This window comes from Sinohyriopsis cumingii, chromosome 9 (assembly GCF_028554795.1).
Source record: "Sinohyriopsis cumingii isolate HCF-2022 chromosome 9, ASM2855479v2, whole genome shotgun sequence".
NCBI classification, from domain to species: domain Eukaryota; kingdom Metazoa; phylum Mollusca; class Bivalvia; order Unionida; family Unionidae; genus Sinohyriopsis; species Sinohyriopsis cumingii.
The window spans coordinates 114,639,244-114,660,605 of NC_142969.1; the positions used below are offsets into that span (position 1 = coordinate 114,639,244).

The window sequence follows — 21,362 nt, forward strand, 5'->3', positions numbered from 1 at the left end:
TCAGTTATTAGTAAGAGGGTGACTGATTACTTAGTTATTAGCATTAGGATGACCAATTACTCAGTTATTAGCAAGAGGGTGACTGATTACTTAGTTATTAGCATTAGGATGACCAATTACTCGGGTATCATCATGTCGATGACTGATTACTCAGGTATCATCATGTGGATGACCAGTTACTCAGTTATTAGCAAGATGATGATAGATTACTCAGTTATTAGCATGAGGATGACTGATTACAGTTATCAGTATGAGGATGACTGATTACTTAGTTATTAGCATGGGGATGACTGATTATTCAGTTATCAGTATGAGGAAGGCTGATTAGATTACTTAGTTGTTAGCATGAGGATGACTGATTACTGTTATTAGAATGAGGAAGACTTAGTACTCAGTTATTAGCATGATGATTACTGATTACCCAGTTATCAGCATTAGGAGTACTGATTACTCAGTTAATAGCATGATGATTGCTGATTACTTAGTTATCATCATGAAGATTACTGATAACTCAATTATTAGCATGAGGATGACTGATTACTCAGTTATTAGCATGACAATGATTGCTCATGTACTGGGTTTTGACCAACCACTTTTATACTTCAGCTTGTGTTGACAGAATCATACACATCGATTTCTGGTATATTTAAATATTTAATTATTTTTTAATGTTACTGATACAGTTAAAGACCCAGTGTTACCTATTGATGTATATACAATGTTTAAACAAAGGTAACCAAAAATTTTTTAATTTTATTAAACTAATCAAAGTTCAGAAGTGTTGGTCATCATTAAGAATTTCCCATGAAATGTTGGTCATCATTAAGAATTTCCCATGAAATGCTGGTCATCATTAAGGATTTCCCATGAAATGTTGGTCATCATTAAGGATTTCCCACAAAATGTTTGTCATCATTAAGGATTTCCCATGAAATGTTGGTCATCATTAAGGATTTCCCATGAAATGTTGGTCATCATTAAGGATTTCCCATGAAATGTTGGTCATCATCAACGACTTCACACAAAAATATTTGGCATGCATCAAGGATTTCCAAAGTAATAATGGTCATCATTAACTATTTCCTATAAAATATTGGTCTATACCATTGATTTCCTACAAAATATTATTCTGCATCAGGGATTTCCTGTAAAATAGTTGTCTGCACCAGGGATTTCATTCTAAAACTAGTGAAATACTTCTCAAACAGATGTAAAATAGTACATTTTTTGTTATCTCTTATACGGTTGCCATGGAGGAATGAATAGTGTATGGAATAATAAGTAGTGTTGTTAGTGGGTGCCATGTTCTATTGCTAACCTGTCTTAGCACTTTAATTTTAGCATACTGGATGAAGGCCAGATTCAATATGCTACAAGGGAAGATTGAAGAGGCCCTGTTTTGTTTCAACAAAGTAAGTAAAGCACATTGGAAACTAGAAATTGGCTGCACAGTGTTATATTCCCAGTTTTTGTAATGCCTTTATTTACAAAACAGCGAGACAGACATATTACTTTTCTGGTAGTGGCATCATCTTGAACATCTAGCTCTCTTGTTATAATTTATGCAGATCTTAGAGAGTGGTGTTATTACATCATTTTTTGCAGTCAATCATATTCAAAGGCTATTGAGTACATCAACAAACCAGCGTCATGAATGTCACAAAATTCAAAATCTCGTCATAATGAGGGTAATGAAAGTTGTATGGTATTATGCTGGCATGATCAGTATTACATTGATCCAACAATATTCAGAAATTCAGCATCATCGAACTTAGTCGAGAAAGATGATTGCATATTTTCAATTGAGTCAACAGAAGTTATTTTGCTTGACTTTGATATAGAAATGGTTTGTTAGAGATTGTCACTAATCCTGCTCAGCTTTAATTCCAGCTTTCAGATTTAGAGGTAACATCTGTGAAGTGATAGCTGTATTAAAATCCTACAGGAATATCAAAATTTGAATACAGAATACATGTAAATATTTATTTTCCTCCCCCATCCTTCCTTCCATCACTCATTCTTGTCAACTCAACTACACGCACTTTTTGATGGATTGCCATGGAACTTGGTAAATATTTTTGGCACCACCAGAAGAATTTGTTTTAGAGATATTGCCTGTTTTGTCTTGCAATTAAATGCAGTGCATGGCATCTAGTTTCAGATGATATGATTGGTGTGATGTATATTACAGTCGGTGGTTCTTCCTGGGGTTTTCCCGGGTTCTTCCTCCACCATTTAAATATGGCGTCAAACCCCACAACAACAACAACATTCATGACCAGAATATGCAAATTTCAACAAGTCACAACACTCCTTTGATTTTTGATGAAGTTATTGCCATCATTGACTTGGAGTCTGGTACCATGTATGGAAGAATATTCTCATCATAACTGTTCTTACAGTTTTAATGCATTGCCATACAACCTTGTACATGTTATCAAATGGAGATGTGCAGATTGACAACTTACTGTTCTTACAGTTTTAATGCATTGCCATACAACCTTGTACATGTTATCAAATGGAGATGTGCAGATTGACAACTTACTGTTCTTACAGTTTTAATGCATTGCCATACAATCTTGTACATGTTATCAAATGGAGATGTGCAGATTGACAACTTACTCAGTTTTAATGCATTGCCATACAACCTTGTACATGTTATCAAATGGAGATGTGCAGATTGACAACTTACTGATCTTACAGTTTTAATGCATTGCCATACAACCTTGTACATGTTATCAAATGGAGATGTGCAGATTGACAACTTACTGTTCTTTCAGTTTTAATTCATTGCCATACAACCTTGTACTTGTTATCAAATGGAGATGTGCAGATTGACAACTTACTGTTCTTACAGTTTTAATTCATTGCCATACAACCTTGTACATGTTATCAAATGGAGATGTGCAGATTGACAACTTACTGTTCTTACAGTTTTAATTCATTGCCATACAACCTTGTACATGTTATCAAATGGAGATGTGCAGATTGACAACTTACTGTTCTTACAGTTTTAATGCATTGCCATACAACCTTGTACATGTTATCAAATGGAGATGTGCAGATTGACAACTTACTGTTCTTTCAGTTTTAATTCATTGCCATACAACCTTGTACATGTTATCAAATGGAGATGTGCAGATTGACAACTTACTGTTCTTACAGTTTTAATGCATTGCCATACAACCTTGTACATGTTATCAAATGGAGATGTGCAGATTGACAACTTACTGTTCTTACAGTTTTAATGCATTGCCATACAACCTTGTACATGTTATCAAATGGAGATGTGCAGATTGACAACTTACTGTTCTTACAGTTTTAATTCATTGCCATACAACCTTGTACATGTTATCAAATGGAGATGTGCAGATTGACAACTTACTGTTCTTACAGTTTTAATGCATTGCCATACAACCTTGTACATGTTATCAAATGGAGATGTGCAGATTGACAACTTACTGTTCTTTCAGTTTTAATTCATTGGCATACAATCTTTACATGTTATCAAATGGAGATGTGCAGATTGACAACTTACTGTTCTTACAGTTTTGCCATACAACCTTGTACATGTTATCAAATGGAGATGTGCAGATTGACAACTTACTGTTCTTACAGTTTTAATTCATTGCCATACAACCTTGTACATGTTATCAAATGGATATGTGCAGATTGACAACTTACTGTTCTTTCAGTTTTAATTCATTGCCATACAATCTTTACATGTTATCAAATGGAGATGTGCAGATTGACAACTTACTGTTCTTACAGTTTTGCCATACAACCTTGTACATGTTATCAAATGGAGATGTGCAGATTGACAACTTACTGTTCTTACAGTTTTAATGCATTGCCATACAACCTTGTACATGTTATCAAATGGAGATGTGCAGATTGACAACTTACTGTTCTTACAGTTTTAATGCATTGCCATACAACCTTGTACATGTTATCAAATGGAGATGTGCAGATTGACAACTTACTGTTCTTTCAGTTTTAATTCATTGCCATACAACCTTGTACATGTTATCAAATGGAGATGTGCAGATTGACAACTTACTGTTCTCACAGTTTTAATGCATTGCCATACAACCTTGTACATGTTATCAAATGGAGATGTGCAGATTGACAACTTACTGTTCTTACAGTTTTAATGCATTGCCATGCAACCTTGTACATGTTATGAAATGGAGATGTGCAGATTGACAACTTACTGTTCTTACAGTTTTAATGCATTGCCATACAGCCTTGTACATGTTATCAAATGGAGATGTGCAGATTGACAACTTACTGTTCTTACAGTTTTAATGCATTGCCATACAACCTTGTACATGTTATCAAATGGAGATGTGCAGATTGACAACTTACTGTTCTTACAGTTTTAATGCATTGCCATACAACCTTGTACATGTTATCAAATGGAGATGTGCAGATTGACAACTTACTGTTCTTACAGTTTTAATGCATTGCCATACAACCTTGTACATGTTATCAAATGGAGATGTGCAGATTGACAACTTACTGTTCTTACAGTTTTAATGCATTGCCATACAACCTTGTACATGTTATCAAATGGAGATGTGCAGATTGACAACTTACTGTTCTTACAGTTTTAATGCATTGCCATACAACCTTGTACATGTTATCAAATGGAGATGTGCAGATTGACAACTTACTGTTCTTACAGTTTTAATGCATTGCCATACAACCTTGTACATGCTATCAAATGGAGATGTGCAGATTGACAACTTACTGTTCTTACAGTTTTAATGCATTGCCATACAACCTTGTACATGTTATCAAATGGAGATGTGTAGATTGACAACTTACTGTTCTTACAGTTTTAATGCATTGCCATACAACCTTGTACATGTTATCAAATGGAGATGTGTAGATTGACAACTTACTGTTCTTACAGTTTTAATGCATTGCCATACAACCTTGTACATGTTATCAAATGGAGATGTGTAGATTGACAACTTACTGTTCTTATAGTTTTAATGCATTGCCATACAACCTTGTACATTTTATCAAATGGAGATGTGCAGATTGACAACTTACTGTTCTTACAGTTTTAATGCCTTACCATACAACCTTGTACATGTTATCAAATGGAGATGTGCAGATTGACAACTTACTGTTCTTACAGTTTTAATGCATTGCCATACAACCTTGTACATGTTATCAAATGGAGATGTGCAGATTGACAACTTACTGTTCTTACAGTTTTAATTCATTGCCATACAACCTTGTACATGTTATCAAATGGAGATGTGCAGATTGACAACTTACTGTTCTTACAGTTTTAATGCATTGCCATACAACCTTGTACATGTTATCAAATGGAGATGTGCAGATTGACAACTTACTGTTCTTACAGTTTTAATGCATTGCCATACAACCTTGTACATGTTATCAAATGGAGATGTGCAGATTGACAACTTACTGTTCTTACAGTTTTAATGCATTGCCATACAACCTTGTACATGTTATCAGCATCAAATGGAGATGTGCAGATTGACAACTTACTGTTCTTACAGCTTTAATGCATTGTCATACAACCTTGTACATGTTATCAAATGGAGATGTGCAGATTGACAACTTACTGTTCTTACAGTTTTAATGCATTGCCATACAACCTTGTACATGTTATCAAATGGAGATGTGCAGATTGACAACTTACTGTTCTTTCAGTTTTAATTCATTGCCATACAACCTTGTACATGTTATCAAATGGAGATGTGCAGATTGAGAACTTACTGTTCTTACAGTTTTAATGCATTGCCATACAACCTTGTACATGTTATCAAATGGAGATGTGCAGATTGACAACTTACTGTTCTTACAGTTTTAATGCCTTGCCATACAACCTTGTACATGTTATCAAATGGAGATGTGCAGATTGAGAACTTACTGTTTTTACAGTTTTAATGCATTGCCATACAACCTTGTACATGTTAGCAAATGGAGATGTGCAGATTGACAACTTACTGTTCTTACAGTTTTAATGCCTTGCCATACAACCTTGTACATGTTATCAAATGGAGATGTGCAGATTGACAACTTACTGTTCTTACAGTTTTAATGCATTGCCATACAACCTTGTACATGTTATCAAATGGAGATGTGCAGATTGACAACTTACTGTTCTTTCAGTTTTAATGCATTGCCATACAATCTTGTTCATGTTATCAAATGGAGATGTGCAGATTGACAACTTACTGTTTTTTCAGTTTTAATTCATTGCCATACAACCTTGTACATGTTATCAGCATCAAATGGAGATGTGCAGATTGACAACTTACTGTTCTTTCAGTTTTAATGCATTGCCATAGAATCTTGTACATGTTATCAAATGGAGATGTGCAGATTGACAACTTACTCTTCTTTCAGTTTTAATTCATTGCCATACAACCTTGTACATGTTATGAAATGGAGATGTGCAGATTGACAACTTACTGTTCTTACAGTTTTAATGCATTGCCATACAGCCTTGTACATGTTATCAAATGGAGATGTGCAGATTGACAACTTACTGTTCTTACAGTTTTAATGCATTGCCATACAACCTTGTACATGTTATCAAATGGAGATGTGCAGATTGATAACTTACTGTTCTTACAGTTTTAATGCCTTACCATACAACCTTGTACATGTTATCAAATGGAGATGTGCAGATTGACAACTTACTGTTCTTACAGTTTTAATGCCTTGACATACAACCTTGTACATGTTATCAAATGGAGATGTGTAGATTGACAACTTACTGTTCTTTCAGTTTTAATGCATTGCCATACAACCTTGTACATGTTATCAAATGGAGATGTGTAGATTGACAACTTACTGTTCTTAGTTTTAATTCATTGCCATACAACCTTGTACATGTTATCAAATGGAGATGTGTAGATTGACAACTTACTGTTCTTACAGTTTTAATGCATTGCCATACAACCTTGTACATGTTATCAAATGGAGATGTGTAGATTGACAACTTACTGTTCTTACAGTTTTAATTCATTGCCATACAACCTTGTACATGTTATCAAATGGAGATGTGCAGATTGACAACTTACTGTTCTTACAGTTTTAATGCATTGCCATACAACCTTGTACATGTTATCAAATGGAGATGTGCAGATTGACAACTTACTGTTCTTACAGTTTTAATGCATTGCCATACAACCTTGTACATGTTATCAAATGGAGATGTGCAGATTGACAACTTACTGTTCTTACAGTTTTAATGCATTGCCATACAACCTTGTACATGTTATCAGCATCAAATGGAGATGTGCAGATTGACAACTTACTGTTCTTACAGCTTTAATGCATTGTCATACAACCTTGTACATGTTATCAAATGGAGATGTGCAGATTGACAACTTACTGTTCTTACAGTTTTAATGCATTGCCATACAACCTTGTACATGTTATCAAATGGAGATGTGCAGATTGACAACTTACTGTTCTTTCAGTTTTAATTCATTGCCATACAACCTTGTACATGTTATCAAATGGAGATGTGCAGATTGAGAACTTACTGTTCTTACAGTTTTAATGCATTGCCATACAACCTTGTACATGTTATCAAATGGAGATGTGCAGATTGACAACTTACTGTTCTTACAGTTTTAATGCCTTGCCATACAACCTTGTACATGTTATCAAATGGAGATGTGCAGATTGAGAACTTACTGTTTTTACAGTTTTAATGCATTGCCATACAACCTTGTACATGTTATCAAATGGAGATGTGCAGATTGACAACTTACTGTTCTTACAGTTTTAATGCCTTGCCATACAACCTTGTACATGTTATCAAATGGAGATGTGCAGATTGACAACTTACTGTTCTTACAGTTTTAATGCATTGCCATACAACCTTGTACATGTTATCAAATGGAGATGTGCAGATTGACAACTTACTGTTCTTTCAGTTTTAATGCATTGCCATACAATCTTGTTCATGTTATCAAATGGAGATGTGCAGATTGACAACTTACTGTTTTTTCAGTTTTAATTCATTGCCATACAACCTTGTACATGTTATCAGCATCAAATGGAGATGTGCAGATTGACAACTTACTGTTCTTTCAGTTTTAATGCATTGCCATAGAATCTTGTACATGTTATCAAATGGAGATGTGCAGATTGACAACTTACTCTTCTTTCAGTTTTAATTCATTGCCATACAACCTTGTACATGTTATGAAATGGAGATGTGCAGATTGACAACTTACTGTTCTTACAGTTTTAATGCATTGCCATACAACCTTGTACATGTTATCAAATGGAGATGTGCAGATTGACAACTTACTGTTCTTTCAGTTTTAATGCATTGCCATACAATCTTGTGCATGTTATCAAATGGAGATGTGCAGATTGACAACTTACTGTTCTTTCAGTTTTAATTCATTGCCATACAACCTTGTACATGGTATGAAATGGAGATGTGCAGATTGACAAGTTTCTGTTCTTACAGTTTTAATTCATTGCCATACAACCTTGTACATGTTATCAAATGGAGATGTGCAGATTGACAACTTACTGTTCTTACAGTTTTAATGCATTGCCATACAACCTTGTACATGTTATCAAATGGAGATGTGCAGATTGACAACTTACTGTTCTCACAGTTTTAATGCATGCCATACAACCTTGTACATGTTATCAAATGGAGATGTGTAGATTGACAACTTACTGTTCTTTCAGTTTTAATTCATTGCCATACAACCTTGTACATGTTATCAAATGGAGATGTGCAGATTGACAACTTACTGTTCTTTCAGTTTTAATGCATTAGCATACAATCTTGTACATGTTATCAAATGGAGATGTGCAGATTGACAACTTACTGTTCTTTCAGTTTTAATTCATTGCCATACAACCTTGTACATGTTATCAAATGGAGATGTGCAGATTGACAACTTACTGTTATTTCAGTTTTAATGCATTACCATACAACCTTGTACATGTTATCAAATGGAGATGTGCAGATTGACAACTTACTGTTCTTTCAGTTTTAATTCTTTGCCATATTACCTTGTACATGTTATCAAATGGAGATGTGCAGATTGACAACTTACTGTTCTTTCAGTTTTAATGCATTGCCATACAACCTTGTACATGTTATCAAATGGAGATGTGCAGATTGACAACTTACTGTTCTTTCAGTTTTAATGCATTGCCATACAACCTTGTACATGTTATCAAATGGAGATGTGCAGATTGACAACTTACTGTTCTTTGAGTTTTAATGCATTACCATACAACCTTGTACATGTTATCAAATGGAGATGTGCAGATTGACAACTTACTGTTCTTACAGTTTTAATGCAATGCCATACAACCTTGTACATGTTATCAAATGGAAATGTGTAGATTGACAACTTACTGTTCTTACAGTTTTAATGCATTGCCATACAACCTTGTACATGTTATCAGCATCAGATGGAGATGTGCAGATTAACAACTTACTGTTCTTACAGTTTTAATGCATTGCCATACAACCTTGTACATGTTATCAAATGGAGATGTGCAGATTGACAACTTACTGTTCTTACAGTTTTAATTCATTGCCATACAACCTTGTACATGTTATCAAATGGAGATGTGTAGATTGACAACTTACTGTTCTTACAGTTTTAATTCATTGCCATACAACCTTGTACATGTTATCAAATGGAGATGTGCAGATTGACAACTTACTGTTCTTACAGTTTTAATGCATTGCCATACAACCTTGTACATGTTATCAAATGGAGATGTGCAGATTGACAACTTACTGTTCTCACAGTTTTAATGCATTGCCATACAACCTTGTACATGTTATCAAATGGAGATGTGTAGATTGACAACTTACTGTTCTTTCAGTTTTAATTCATTGCCATACAACCTTGTACATGTTATCAAATGGAGATGTGCAGATTGACAACTTACTGTTCTTTCAGTTTTAATGCATTAGCATACAATCTTGTACATGTTATCAAATGGAGATGTGCAGATTGACAACTTACTGTTCTTTGAGTTTTAATGCATTACCATACAACCTTGTACATGTTATCAAATGGAGATGTGCAGATTGACAACTTACTGTTCTTTCAGTTTTAATGCATTACCATACAACCTTGTACATGTTATCAAATGGAGATGTGCAGATTGACAACTTACTGTTCTTTCAGTTTTAATTCTTTGCCATACTACCTTGTACATGTTATCAAATGGAGATGTGCAGATTGACAACTTACTGTTCTTTCAGTTTTAATGCATTTCCATACAACCTTGTACATGTTATCAAATGGAGATGTGCAGATTGACAACTTACTGTTCTTTCAGTTTTAATGCATTGCCATACAACCTTGTACATGTTATCAAATGGAGATGTGCAGATTGACAACTTACTGTTCTTTCAGTTTTAATGCATTGCCATACAACCTTGTACATGTTATCAAATGGAGATGTGCAGATTGACAACTTACTGTTCTTTCAGTTTTAATTCATTGCCATACAACCTTGTACATGTTATCAAATGGAGATGTGCAGATTGACAACTTACTGTTCTTTGAGTTTTAATGCATTACCATACAACCTTGTACATGTTATCAAATGGAGATGTGCAGATTGACAACTTACTGTTCTTACAGTTTTAATGCAATGCCATACAACCTTGTACATGTTATCAAATGGAAATGTGTAGATTGACAACTTACTGTTCTTACAGTTTTAATGCATTGCCATACAACCTTGTACATGTTATCAGCATCAAATGGAGATGTGCAGATTGACAACTTACTGTTCTTACAGTTTTAATGCATTGCCATACAACCTTGTACATGTTATCAAATGGAGATGTGCAGATTGACAACTTACTGTTCTTACAGTTTTAATTCATTGCCATACAACCTTGTACATGTTATCAAATGGAGATGTGTAGATTGACAACTTACAGTTCTTACAGTTTTAATGCATTGCCCTTCAACCTTGTACATGTTATCAGCATCAAATGGAGATGTGCAGATTGACAACTTACTGTTCTTACAGTTTTAATGCATCGCCATACAACCTTGTACATGTTATCAAATGGAGATGTGCAGATTGACAACTTACTGTTCTTACAGTTTTAATTCATTGCCATACAACCTTGTACATGTTATCAAATGGAGATGTGTATATTGACAACTTACTGTTCTTACAGTTTTAATGCATTGCCATACAACCTTGTACATGTTATCAAATGGAGATGTGCAGATTGACAACTTACTGTTCTTACAGTTTTAATGCATTGCCATACAACCTTGTACATGTTATCAAATGGAGATGTGCAGATTGACAACTTACTGTTCTTACAGTTTTAATGCATTGCCATACAATCTTGTACATGTTATCAAATGGAGATGTGCAGATTGACAACTTACTGTTCTTTCAGTTTTAATGCATTGCCATACAACCTTGTACATGTTATCAAATGGAGATGTGCAGATTGACAACTTACTGTTCTTACAGTTTTAATGCATTGCCATACAATCTTGTACATGTTATCAAATGGAGATGTGCAGATTGACAACTTACTGTTCTCACAGTTTTGTTGTTCTTACCTTTTTCTTGCAGTTGAATGCAGTGTGTGTCAGTGCACTTAGTTCCACTGTTTGATGATTTACCGTAAACCTTGGTACCTTTTATAGTCAGCATCTAAGGATGTGCATATGGACATCTTTGCTTTCCCATAATTTATACAGGAGTTGCACTTTTCAACTTTTTTGAATTTTCAGAATGCTGCTACTTATTTGAGTTTTCTGTGGATTGCTGCGAAACTTGATACTATGGTCATCACAAAATAATGTTGACCAATGTTGACCAATATTATGGTCATCATAAAAAATGTATCTGTTGACCAATCATGCCTTCTCATAAAAACTGCTCAATAGATTTTTATTAAATATGACTGAAGGCATAAGGGCTTTTTTTTCTTCTTCACAAATGATAGAGATTCTTCATCAAATATGGCCACCATTACTAAAAATGGAAATGTGTTTGAACATCTTCTTAGTAAGGGCTATTCCATTTAAACATACATGGTGTCCAGGGAAGGCAGTTTTTTAAAAACTATATGCCAGGGCACTTTGATTTCACAGAGTTCCTATTAAAATGGTAAGAAAATTCTAAATTGTATCTATGGATGAATACCCCACATTAAAAGTGCCTTCCCTGGGTCCCATGTATGTTTTACTGGAATAGCCCATATTGATGAACAAAGTTTGATTCAAATTTTGCAGAAAGCATCATTCTGTAGAGGGCTTTCACTTTTTTGCATAATTGATGCATATCTACCATCAGATATGGCCAACATGACTTAAACTAGAAAACCTTTAAATGATTTTCCAAAATTGCACAGAACAGTTTGACCAAATTTGTCTGAAAAGCACATTGGCATGAAGGGTTTTAAATTCATAACATTTGACAGAAATTGACCTAGATTGAAGGCCTTTTTACTTATACAAATGATATCGAGCCACCTTGAAATATTGCCACAGTTACTACAACAGCAATACCTTCACACAACTTAGATTTATAAAAACACTGCCCTGTATAATTTGAATAGTTTGACAGAAAGAATCCTGGCATACAGATGTGCTGTCAAATATAGATGTTGTTACAACAACTTGAGAAATCTTTAAACAGTTGTTTTCATAACATTTGTAGTCATCTGCATTGAAGTAAATTTCAACAGAAAGCATCAGACTGACCCAGATTCCTTGGACATTTTTGTTTGGTTATGTAGACGCTAGTTTGGTGATTGATATGTGGCCAATTTGAGTCTCTTTTTATTATTCTATTTTTTTCAATACTTTATTTTGTACAACAGAAAATTCATCCTTTTGTCTCCACAGGAAGATTGTTGTTTGCTGCATCTAAGAATTTATGGTTTGTAGAAACAACTAAATTCTCAAAACCCAGTATTCTGCAAAACTAATGAACTGGGAGTAATTGAGCATTAATTGAGTTATTAAATAATTGTTTAATTGTTTTAAAATTGGCGATGAAAGGACACAAGGAGAGAACCAAAGTATTATTGACTATAATTACTGGATGACTAGTATTGAGTTTTAAAAATAAGTCAATATTGTGTAGCAGAGCATTTAATATTAAGTGTACACTGCACTAATTATTTGTCATTAACATTCATTTAGAATGATGTTAAATCGTTGTACCTAGGAATTCCTGTTCTTTTTCACACCAGGAAACTCTAAATTCGGAAGGCTTTTTACAAGAAGGTTATTCACAAGATAGATTTGTGTTTCCTTGTGTATTTGAAAATTTACTATACTGAGTCCTCAGTGTTGACTGATAATTTTGTTGACATCTTTTAAGATCTTAGAGTACTTTAACTTCTCTGAGGAGGAAGGGGAAGAGCTGAAACAATTGGTATTACCCAACTGTAATCTGGACAATGTCATATCAAGAGGTAAGTCATTAAAAAATGCATCACATGTTAAAGAAAAAAATTTAATTTCAATCAAGTTTCAGCTTATTGGTATGATTTTGTGATTGAGATGTTTTCAGATATCAGAATTTATTAATAATTAAAGTGTTTTTTAGATAACTTAACCAATATGATACACCCATTGTTAGGATATGATACACCCATTGTCAGGATATTAATCACCCATTGTCAGGATATGATACACCAATTGTCTAGACAGTTGCCTGGTTGCACAGTCAGTCTGTTTAGAAACTGGACTCAAGAAAACCGCCTCTGAAATGAGCATTGTTTAAAATTAGCTCGATTGTTCGCTTGTTTCCCAGACAAATAGTCTCCAAATAGAGCATCGGTGTAGACTCAGGTTATATATATATATATATATATTTATATATATATATATATATATATATATATATATATATATATATATATATATATATATATATATATATATATAGGCAGCTGATAAATTTGTCCCCTTTTCTGTACTTTAACCATCATAGTTTAGCATGCTGACAAAAATTGTTACAGTTTGATTTCATGTTTGTATACTTAACAGAATTTGCTTGTTTTACTTTTTCAGATCAGGTGAGAACTCTGCAGGAATCTCTACAGAGATGTCAGTCCCTTGAGGAGACTCAGAAGCTCTACGAGTCAGGAAACTATCACAGAGTGGTAGACCTGCTGCTTCAGACCTTTAAAAGTACTGCAGGGCAAAAGGGCAAGGTTAGCATCATTATTAATGACCTGTAATGCAATCATTGTTATTACATTCCAAGATTATTTTATTTGAATGGTAATTTATGCATGTGGTAAAGGTAGTTAAACCCATGCAGCTTTTAAAAAGTGTTGAAGATATGGTGATTGCCTACATTTGTCCATCCATTGTCCATCTGATGCTATCTACTTCGATATTTTTAAGCAAAACCTAGTGTAACATCCGTCACAAGCTTCTCCCATTTGATCTTGATGACCTCAGCAACTTGCTAATTCAGATATTATTTTCAAAGCATGAACAGCTGTTTTCAAGTCTAACTTGTACAAGATGGCCAACCAGAGTCGGTTTTCTGATCAGTAGTAAAATTATTATTTTGTCATGGTTTACAAACTAAGATAGGTAATTATTTAAATCTGTTAGGATTTAATGTACAGGATTGATTAAAGTGGGCAAGCTACAGTAATCTTTTGTGTAACATAAATTTCAGAGAGAACAACATACAGTAGTCCCCCTCTTGAACGGCCCCCCTGACCAGCGGCCACCCGCTCCTTACGGCCAGAATCCGTTGGCACTGACGAGTTTGTGTTCAAAAGTACCCCTCGCGAAAGGCCACCCGGGTAACGCGACCAGCGGCCAGCATATTAGTGCAAAATCATAAAATTTACCCCTCACAAGCGGCCGCATTTTATTTGAATATGTATCCAGAACCAGTATTGTATTCATAACGTGTGTTAAATAATCCAATTTCTTGTTTCCCGATGTCAGGTTTTCGTTACTGAAAGAAGTGTTGAGTAAAGTACATTTGCCACTAAGGTTAATATTATATCATTTACGCCTCACGAGAAGCCAAATTTATTCCATAAAAACCGAGAAAGACTCAAATTTTAATCCATACAAAAGGGTACGTACATGTAATCCAATTAGCCTTACTGCTGTGTTATCATAAGATGTCCGGTTTAGTCACTCTGATAATTTTTAAGAATACAATTATTTAACAGTAGTAACAGCCGAGAAGTGGCCGTATCGATGTACAATACCCAAGTCAGCAGGAAAATGGTTTAATAGCCTTTATGGCTTCCCATAGTAAGATGTTGAGCTTTTTCACTTTGGTAATCAGTGGCCATTACTACTGACAATAATTGTCCAAATTACGAATCCTAGTGGCCGCGAGGACAAATCTGCGTGATGTTAATGGTACATATCGAAGCCATTTTGGCTTCTCTCACCTAGTTTCAAGAAATGTATAAAAACAATAGGGTACCAGACTGCGACTAACGAATCACGTGACAAGATCACTTCCTTTAAAAACACATGGCAATTTGTTTAGATGCATACAAAATTGTTTTATCAGTATTTTAGTTGGCAACATGAATAACTTACTGCAAAAAGATCAACATGTCATCAAGGAAAATAAAAATTCTCAGTTTAGAGGAGAACGTGAAAGTAATTCAACTGACGGCGGGGAGGGGGGGCGGACATCGAGGATCCTTGCAGAAAACTAATGTCGGGAAGACTCAGATAAACAATATCGTGAAAGATAATTAAACAATTCTGCAGAAGTGGAAAAGTGAAATGGACGCAGAAAGGAAGATTGTTTGAGCCAGGAGACGTTTGTATCCTGATTCGAAAGACAAGAAAAAGCAAAAAATTTGTCAGTTGAACTGGGATATGACGACTTTACCACAAGTAACGGTTGGTTGCACAGATTTCAAGTGCGACACAATAATAAGTGTTCTGTCATTAGCGGCGAATCAGCTCAAGTTAATAATGAAATTGTCGAAGATTGGAACAAAAGACTAAACGATATATGCAGGGGATATGACAGCGAGGATATTTTTAATGTGATGAGACTGGTTTGTTTTTTAGACTTACCAACAAAGTGACGTGATGTGAACTGTAACATAATTATAAAGACAGTTTTAAAACTGTATCAATGGTTATTCATAGCATTCTTTTGCAAATTATGACAAAGTTTGTTTTACATTTATTTCACATCATGCATGTGATCTTTTAATTAAAATATTTAATATTTAAAATTAAATGTACTTGTGACTTTTTTCACATGTATTTACTATTTACATTTGTCATCCCCATCTAGAAAGGCCACCCGCATTATAAGGCCACTTCCCTGCTGCATTAGGGGTGGCCTTATAAGAGGGGGACTACTGTATATGGATATTTTATGATTTGTCTGGGGTCAAGCAAGGCTTGAATTTCGGGGAGAAATGACTTCTCCTTTTGGACAGAACAGGGAGAAGTGGGAGCTAACAGGGAGAAGTGGGAGTGATGCAGTACATTTTATGTGTGTGTGTTCTCTTGGTTTCAATTTATGTCCTCTATTTCTCAATAAGCATTTAACATTAGTTTTAAGCAATACAACACATTTTGTACAGGTATAAAAATTAGTATATTCATACCCATTGTATTCATACATGTATGATTAGAATGAGATACAGTGTATTTTGGCCATATGATTTTAAAAGAAACAGCAGAAACTATACATTGTAATTAATAGGGTCTTGTAATTGCAAGTCAGTAAAAATGATTAATAATCTGCTACTTAAATTGGTTATTTTTTGTTGTTGAAAGTTTTGTATAATTGCAGTCAAAAATTGTTTAATCCACTTTGTTTCAATCCCTGTAACATGTACATAGGGGCAAATACACAAGTGACTTCATACCACACTGTTCATCATAATTTCATTGTTGCCAATCAAACATTGCTGTAACTATTCATAGCCAACATGCTGAAGAATTAAAATCGATAATTGACTGAAAAAGACCCTTCTTTCCAACTGAATTGACACATCTTTGAACATGTATTGCACAATGTGAGTGCATACATGATTAGAAAGGGATTTTTTTCATATTTTGACAGAAATAAATGATCTCAGAAAAGAACCTTGTCATTACAATTTTTGTTTTCTTCGAATTCCACAACATAGCATTTTACCACATGTTTCTGACCATGATCATTCAGTATTTTGGCTTTATTTTCATTGAATTATATATTTTCCTGAGTCTGTTTGCCCAATTATTTACTAAAACAGGCAGTCTAATGAAGTGGTATTGCATAGACACAGTGATGTCTGCCATTGCTGGTTCAGTTACAGTTTCAAACTGATTTAAAAAGAAAATAACAAACACGTCAGTTAAATCGCCATTTAAAAAAATAAAATTAGAAAGTGCTTTTTACAGATTATACTTTTAAAAAATCAACTTCCTATTTACATACTGATGTTTGGGGCCCCGAGTGGCCGAGTGGTCTAAAGCGCTCACCGTTACGGATCACTGCCATCTCACCTCTGTCTGCGTGGGTTCGAGTCTCGGATTCGGCCAATGTGGATATGTGAGAAAGCTTGCCAGTAGCTTCTCGAGGGTCGGTGGTTCTTTCCGGGGATTTCCCGGTTTCTTCCTCCACCATTAATACTGGCCGCCATGTATAGCTTATCGCGTGCTGAAAAATGGCGTTAAACCCTACAACAACAACAACAACAACAACAACATACTGATGTTTGAATTTCAAATATACTTTTAAAAAAGCAACTTCCTATTTACATACTGATGTTTGAATTTCAAATATACTTTAAAAAAAACAACTTCCTATTTACATATTGATGTTTGAATTTCAAAAACAGAAGTTGGTATATTTTCATCATCAAATAGTACAATCGGTCTAACATCTGGAATTCGAGCATCGATATCTTGCTCATGAAATGGTTAATAGTCCGTTAAAACATGCCTATGAATGTGCAAGAGTTTATTTGTTGGTGTAATTGATATCAACAGTGCATAAATACATTTTTCCTTGGGCTACAACACAACAGTCAGAACGTCTTGGCTACAGCGAGAGAGTATCTCAAAAGTCATTAAATACTGTCAGTCATTTTACATCTAAAAAAAATCACGGGACAAAGTCATTTTCACTTTCATAACAGAAGAAGGTGAAGTTTACATTTTTCAGGCAACTTAGTTGCCCACTTCACCTGGTAACTTAGTAACCTGGTAATCCTGGTAATCCAACCCGTTGTTGTTGTATAGTGCACATAAAGCTTTATATTATTAATAATAATAATAATAACAGTAATAATAACAGTAATAATAATAATAATAACAGTAGTAATAATAATAATAATAGTAATAACAGTAATAATAATAACAATAATAATAATAATAATAATAATAATAATAATAACAGTAATAATAATAATAATAATAATAACAGTAATAATAATAATAATAACAGTAATAATAATAATAATAATAATAACAGTAATAATAACAGTAATAATAATAATAACAACAGTAATAATAATAACAGTAATAATAATAATAATAATAACAGTAATAATAATAATGATAATGGTATTTATAATGATAATGAAATTTAGTGTATGGCATTTGTTTTAAAACAGCTTTAAAAAAAAAGAAAACTGTTTAGAAAGGTTACATATGTACAAAGGCCAATTTTTGCCTTTCTTATGGGTGGCTGCTACTGCTACTGACAGGTTTGAATATATATATATATATATATATATACACACACACACACACACACACAAAATTCTTGGACATGAAAGACGAATGCAGATGTGGTATTAAGATTGTGTCTTAGGTCTGTCTTTACCCCCGCTCTTCAGGGTCATAGCTTGTAAACTATTGAAACTTTCACAACCATATATACATTTGTTGGGCATGATGAAAGTAATTTGGATGTGCCAGTGAGATTAGTCCATGGGTCTATGTACAAGTTTTAGACGAACTCCTACGCAATTTATATTATTGCTTGATCCAAAGAAGACTAAGACTGAATTTCTCAGAATGAAGGCACAATTTCAGATCCCATTGTCTCAGATATAATCATCATTTTTGGTACAGTAATAAAAACTGTTGATGATGGCATGAAGGTAAATTGCTTGCAAGGTAGCAATACATTCAGCCCGAGGCAAATGTTTCTTGACAACTATTAAACATTTATTGAAAACTATTACATTTATTAAAAACTATTACATTTATTGAAAACTGTTAAAAAATTTATTGTATGCACATCATTTCTTGCTCAAGGTTAGGACTTTAAAGGAGTTGGTTGTAGTTCATTGTTTGACCATTGTTCAATATTTCTGTTTTCTGTTCATTACAGAAACTAAAGGATATTCAGGTACTAATGTTTGACCATTGTTCACTATTTCTTTTTTCTGTTCATTATAGAAACTTTAAGGGTATGCAAATACTAACATTTGACCATTGTTCACTATTTCTTCTGTTCATTACAAAAACTAAAGGGTATTCAAATACTAATATTTGACAGTTGTTCTCTATTTCTGTTTTCTATTCATTATAGAAACTATAGGGTATTCAAGTGCTAATATTTGATAGCTGTTCACTGTTTCTGTTTTCTGTTCATTATAGAAACTAAATGGTATTCAACTACTAATATTTGACAGTTGTTCTCTATTTCTGTTTTTGTTAATTATAGAAACTAAAGGGTATTCAGGTACTAATACAATAATTTACATACACTGGCTTCGGATCACTTACGTTGGAAGTTCACACATTGTAATCTACTCTGAATAACAAATCTAATGCAATAACTATAGGCACAAGAAGTGCGTGTGTGTGCGCATGCACATACGTGTGCAGGGTCCGTGTTGTGTTCTAACCTTTCTGCTGAATGAATTTTCTCTCCAGCCATAATGGTGAATTGTAATTAAGGAGAAGTGGGTGTAGGAAGTTCAAAATTTATAATAATCAAAAGAGTTGAAATTTTTGTTTTTATACAGTTTAATGTTAGATGTTTCAAATACTGATGAAATTAAAACTTTACGTATAAAAACTTTTGCTTTATTACATTTGTTGTATAGCAAAATGACAACCTTGATAATAGGTTGCATTGTAAAATCAGCAACAGTTGCAATAGTTGAAGCCCTATTTTGGTATTCCTGTTAGATGAAATATTGGAAACAGTGGATGAAATATTGGAAACAATGGATGAAATATTGGATACAATGATTAATTTTATTAGTGCTGGACTTGGTATTCCTGTTAAATGAAATATTGGAAACAATGATTAATTTTATTAGTGCTGGACTTGATATTCCTGTTAAATGAAATATTGGATACTATGATTAATTTTATTAGTGCTGGACTTGATATTCCTGTTAAATGAAATATTGGATACAATGATTAATTTTATTAGTGCTGGACTTGATATTCCTGTTAGATGAAATATTGGAAACAATGATTAATTTTATTAGTGCTGGACTTGGTATTCCTGTTAGATGAAATATTGGATACAATGGTTAATTGTATTAGTGCTGGACTTTGATACGTCATTTGACTTATAATTTGGTTCTGATTGGACTACAAAATTCAGTTTAGTCTTTTAGTCATCCTAATATAATGTTGCACAGCTAAAAATATTTGTTTTCTACAGTTTATATAGGGTTGCTGAATAATAATCTATCAATAGTAAGAGGGAGTGATTATTGAATTTAATCTCTAAAGATTTGAATATTTGGAACAGACTAGAAGAAAGTGTTTTGCATTCTCAAAATTTCGCCGCTGGAGCAGTGCTTATTATTACATACATGATTGGTATATAAATCGTAATTTAAGTTGCTACAGTTTGTTTTAAGTATAGCATGAATGATCTGAGACAGTCTATCTCCAGCATAGTAGTAACATGGTTTCTTTATCGCGATTGAAGAAGGCTTTAAAGTTATTATTGAAGGGTTGTTTCTCACATCAGCAGGTAACAAGTTCCATATTGGAATTGTAGAAGGTAGAAATGAATTGTAGAACAAGTTTGTTCTACACATGGCAGGGGGTCGAAGATTATTTGTAGATCAAATGAAGTAGGTCTTATGTTCTGTAAATAATGGTCAGATCAGGTCTTGAAGATATGGGGGAGCTAGTCCTTGGTAAATTTTAAATAACTGAAGTAGTTTATACTTATTAGCGGCGAGAGTTTAGGTTAGTTTCATGGTACAATTGTGAAGGAGATGCACTTTTGGTTGTGTTCATTATTATTATCATTGCCTCAGCATTTATTTTTTCTATAAGTTTTTTTTATCACTTATTGTACAATCATCCCAAATGTGATCAGCATAATCAGAAATTGGAAGAATATAAGATTTGTACATATTTTCCAAGGATAATTGATCT

General features: G+C 33.7%; 1 protein-coding gene across 2 annotated transcripts in view; it reads left to right on the top strand.

Moving 5' to 3' along the window:
* The window catches only part of LOC149792503 (calcineurin-binding protein cabin-1-like), a 197,794-nt gene that overhangs the window by 73,106 nt on the left and 103,326 nt on the right, over nucleotides 1–21,362 (top strand). For both annotated transcript variants that reach the window (XM_089971114.1, XM_089971115.1), the window contains exons 19-21: nucleotides 1,342–1,412; nucleotides 13,369–13,462; nucleotides 14,064–14,206. In XM_089971114.1, the coding sequence (XP_089827240.1) occupies nucleotides 1,342–1,412; nucleotides 13,369–13,462; nucleotides 14,064–14,206 (308 nt within the window). The remainder of the gene's footprint in view (nucleotides 1–1,341; nucleotides 1,413–13,368; nucleotides 13,463–14,063; nucleotides 14,207–21,362) is intronic.